This window comes from Amblyomma mixtum, chromosome 3, assembly GCF_055824585.1.
Source record: "Amblyomma mixtum isolate Tamu chromosome 3, ASM5582458v1, whole genome shotgun sequence".
NCBI classification, from domain to species: domain Eukaryota; kingdom Metazoa; phylum Arthropoda; class Arachnida; order Ixodida; family Ixodidae; genus Amblyomma; species Amblyomma mixtum.
Window position 1 is genome coordinate 317,241,479 of NC_143014.1, and position 4,773 is coordinate 317,246,251.

General features: G+C 43.8%; 1 protein-coding gene across 1 annotated transcript; it reads left to right on the forward strand.

Moving 5' to 3' along the window:
* Window positions 1-3,390: 3,390 nt before the first annotated feature.
* LOC149355718 (zinc finger protein 346-like) lies at window positions 3,391-4,513 on the forward strand. The gene is made up of 2 exons (XM_089577683.1): window positions 3,391-3,687; window positions 4,211-4,513. The coding sequence occupies exons 1-2, from the start codon at window positions 3,391-3,393 to the stop codon at window positions 4,511-4,513; spliced, it is 600 nt and encodes a 199-aa protein (XP_089433809.1).
* Window positions 4,514-4,773: the final 260 nt, after the last annotated feature.

The following is a 4,773-nucleotide window of genomic DNA, read 5'->3' on the forward strand; positions in this document are numbered from 1 at the left end:
ACTCCCTCTATGGTACTTTTTTCCTGCAATCTGCGATTTCACTCTTACAAAGTTCCATAAAAAATAACGTCGACAGCAGCATATAATGTAAGAATTTCTTGCACCGGAGGAAAAATACAGTACTTTCACACCTTCTTATACAGATGGCTCAAAAACAGATGCTTATACTGGAAGCGCAGTGGTACAAGGGAATGGGAATCCAACAGTAAGGTTTCTGCAATGTGCATCAATCGTCACTGCCGAATGTTGCGCCGTCTGTGTAGCCACTCAGCAAATAGTAAATGAGAGCTCACAAACAGCATTATTTACATAGACTCACTAAGTTTACTTACTGCTTTCCACTCAAGAAATGCAAGAAATGCAATCACTCCATCACTTGGTGGCATTATACATAACATAGTGATAGCCACAGGTCAAGGAAGAAGCAAACAGTGCTGTGTTCCGAGTCATATCGGAATAAAAGGAAACGAGACAGCAGACTTGTGCGCTGCTCAAGCTCTTGACAGGCAAATCAGAAAAGCAAATATAAGGTTTAAAGGTTGCATTAACTTAGATCATTGTAACATAAGACAGAAATGGCAGTCCGTATTGAACAAAGAAGCAAACAAATTACCCTCAGTAATGCCAGTTTTAGGTGAGTGGAAATCCTGCAACCACCAGGAACGTTTCAAAGAAGTGGTTATCTGTCGTCTCCTATATGGCACACGCACCTCACACATAATTTCCTACTTACAAAACAAAACATGCCACAATGTGAATTATGCAAAGATGAGCTAACAATAAACTATGTTTTATTTTCATGCACAAAACTAGAAATACTGAGAAAGGAGCTTTTTACATTTTTTTATAATGAACACATACCATTCCATTCAATATTGCTCTTAAATGAACATGCATTCGTTGACATTTCACAGGTTTTTAAGTTTCTAAACATAGCAGGACTTTTAAAAAAATTGTAGATGTAATAAATATTGTTCAGTTTTTATCAAAGTTCATAATCAAAGTTCTTTTGATTATGAAGTATTCATTTTGTTTTTTCATGTGAACGCCAAGAGAGAGTGTATTTTTATTGTCTTTTGTTTGTACCCCCCCCCATCCCTGCCTCGGCCGCCGAAGGGGAGCCGGCAGTATTTGATAAATAAATAAATAAAAATAAATAAAACCAGCAGATTTTCTGAATCACTCCTCAGCCACTCTCTCGTTCTTAGAAGAAGGCTGAAGTCTTTACTCGATTTGTTGGGGTCTTCGGCATCCTTGCGCAGCCAAGGATGGTTGCAGAGGATATCTGACCTTCTTCAAAGCTTTTACCATAGGTCACTTCTATAACTTTGTCCTATATCTTTAGTAGGTTGCACGAAATAACTTTTTTCGCCGTTACACCACCGTTTATTTACACTTTTCTATAACATACTGCATAAAACAATTTTCTCTACCCTCAGCTTGGTGCATGATAGGTTTGGTTTGGTTTATGGGGTTTAGCGTCCCAAAGCGACTAAGGCTGTGAGAGACGCCGTAGTGGAGGGCTCCGGAAATTTCGACCACCTGGGGTTCTTTAACGTGCACTGACATCGCACAGTACACGGGCCTCGAATTTCTCCTCCAAAGAAATTCAGCCGCCGCGGCCGGGATCGAACCCGCGTCTTTCAGGCCAGCAGCCGAGCACCATAGCCACTGAGCCACTGCGGCGGCTTGGTGCATGATAGCCTTAGCCGCTTATAAGCCATTAAACCCTACACAACACAACGCGCATTTGCTACAAATAATGTTGGTCGCTTTTCGATATAGTGAAACTGTTGACTAGCTGCAACAAATTCCACCATGCAATCAGGCAAGATGTCACGATTATGCGTACAAGATAGTTTTAATCACCTCAAATCACCTCAATTTTTACGCAATTCTTAGATACCGGGGTTGTTCCTGACAATTGGAAAAAGCCAAAATTACACCCATATTTAAAGCGGATGAACGCACGTGCCCTAAAAAATCATCCTGTTTCCCTCATTTGTATACCGTGAAAACTACTTGAGCACATTATTTTTTCCAATCTAATGACCCACCTAGAATCAATGAACTTTTTCTGTCCCAATCAACAAGGCTTCTGGAAGCAGCTGTCATGTGAGACCCAGCTCGCCGAATTCACCCATGACATTCTACAATACTTAGATAACCTTGTCCAGATCGACACTATCTTTCTCGACTTTTCAAAGGCATTTGATCGTGTTTTCTATAATCATCTTCTATATAAGTTGTCATCGCTCACCATTCCACAAAATTTGATCTCCTGGCTAGAACACTTCCTTAAAGGACGTAAGCAGCTCACCCGGGGTTAATAAGAAGTTTAGGTAAGGGGATGAGATTAAGAAGTTTGCGGGGATACAGTGGCCGCAACTGGCGTAGTACAGGGTTAATTCGAGAGACACGGTGGAGGCATTTGCCCTGCAGTGGGTGAAGTCAGGCTGATGATGATGATGATGTATGATCGATCATAGTACAGTTACTAAGGTACTAAGGTACAGGTACAGGTACAGGTACTAAGGAGACGTGTGCTGGCCACGAGTCAAGGCTATTGGCGTTACATTCTGTGCTTATATAACGTCTCCGTGATAATCGAAGTTTTGACTTTCATCGTGAGACCAGTTATTTGTCAATTAAGCTTGCGTGGGTATGGATGCAGTCAGGGAGGTAAGGGATCGGGGCGTGATGCGTCTCCTGCAATGTGCTTGCCTCGAACGACTACTATGCAAGGCTGTACTATTATTTTTTGGATACCACCAAGTTTCGTCCATATGACATTCCCTCCAGCTGCCGAAGTGTCATTATGCTGATGAACTTGTTTTTGAATGACAAGCTTGAGGAAGAACGTGAAACGGAAAACCTAAATGCACGTAGACTTTATTTTTGCCTCTGGAAATACTGTTGTGTAAAGCTTACCACAAGCAGGAATGAAGGCAGACGAAGGTTTTCTAAGGTGTTTACGCCAACAGTGAAAGGAAAAAACTTTGGGGTGGCAAGAGTGATATGAGCTCTTTAGAGCCGTGGATAAATGGTAAGGCCATAACGCGTTGGCCGTTCTTTGTACATTGCTCACAGCTTTCTACATAGAAACAGAGTCGCGATCTTCTGCCTCGCCTGAATGTAATACAATAGATAACAGACCCCGTGAAACAAAGCTGAAAATGATAAGTGTGCGCTCCTACAGCGATAAAGGAACAAAAGTTATTCAAGAACAATAAGACTTCGCGGCAGTATCTTATCAGGTTTTCTCGTTTGCAACTTACAGGTTCGGCGGAAATACTTTAAATTTGTGGCTTTTCGTAGAGCAACTCCTTCCGGCAAGTGAAGTGTTATTGAACTCGAAGCCATCGAACATAGTCGCACATTATTTTGCAGATGGCGTCGACACGTTTCTCCTGCGAGCCATGCTGCATGCTTTTCAACGGCCCTGTGCCCTACCACGACCACCTGAAGAGCGTCAAACACCTAAAGAATGTTGAAAGCCAGAGGCACTTCCAACCACGGGCCGAAGTCGGAAGACCCGCCGCTGAGGCCGCCACCCTGGATACCGACGCATCCGCGGCACCGGCTGCCGCCGTGACAATTCTGGCGCAGAACGCAGGGCTGCCGTTCCAGTGCAATGTCTGCAACGTAGCCATGACGTGTCAAGGGGCCCTGACTGCCCATACAAGCGTGAGTTGAATTCCGGGAACAAATTGCTGTCAGTTAACCTTCGCTCAGCTGGAAGTATTCTTAGAAACAGTTATTTGCAGTTGGACACCACCACCACGCACCTGACAGCGCATTTCAGGTGTTCTTTGGCACAGGGAGCCAGTTATGCAAGTTTTGTAGCGCAACAGAACTTTTTGTACCACAACAGACCGTTTTGTAGCGCAACAGAACAGCAGAATTTCGTGCAGTTACTAGAGAAAAGTACTACAGATCTGCAGCCTACAGAAAACTACTATACAGTACTACAGAAAAAATGCTATGAAAAAACAGAAAAATTTGTCGTGATGACAAAAGTACAAAATATTGTGTTGTATTTTTGACGCGATTGTGTAGACTTTTGATTGTCATGTGTAATACAAAGCTGTTGCTGTGAAACTAAAGGACACACACCCTGCACATTCCCTCTCTAGTAGCCTCAACTATTCACTAAAACCTTGCTTGCGCAATTGACAGCGGGCACGCATTCTGCTTCTTTCTATCGCAGGGCAAGAAGCACCGGAAGGCACTGCAGAGAGAAGAGGTTCTGCGTCGGATTTCACTTGACGAAGGCATACGGGCGCTGTCCTTGTCGGAGTCAGCACCGAACCAGACAACGCCCGTAACACCCGCATGCTTGCCGCAGCATCAGCCGATGGAAGATGAGGAACATGTGGACCTGTCATGCCAGTACTGTGGCATCGTTCTCTTCAGGAACATTGGGTACAAATTGGAGCACCTGGAGACTGACGACCACTGCAACAAGAAACTCCAGGAAATCGAGCGACAAGGTGGCACGCCGCAGCAGTAGCCGAATATGGCGACAGTCATGTAAGTTATAAAGAAGAGGCAGATAACAAATACTGCGGTGATCCCTTAAGAACATTTGCTTGTGTGTCTCATGAGAAGCTGCTACTATTGCACAACAAAGCCACCAGATTGTCTTGAGAGTTTCTAATGAGTTTTCTCCCGAGTTTTTTCTGTGTTTCTAAAGAAGGTTCGCCGCTGTGTTTCTCCAGCACTTGATGTGAGAGTTTTTTCTGAGTTCTCAATGAGTGTCTGGTGCTTTTC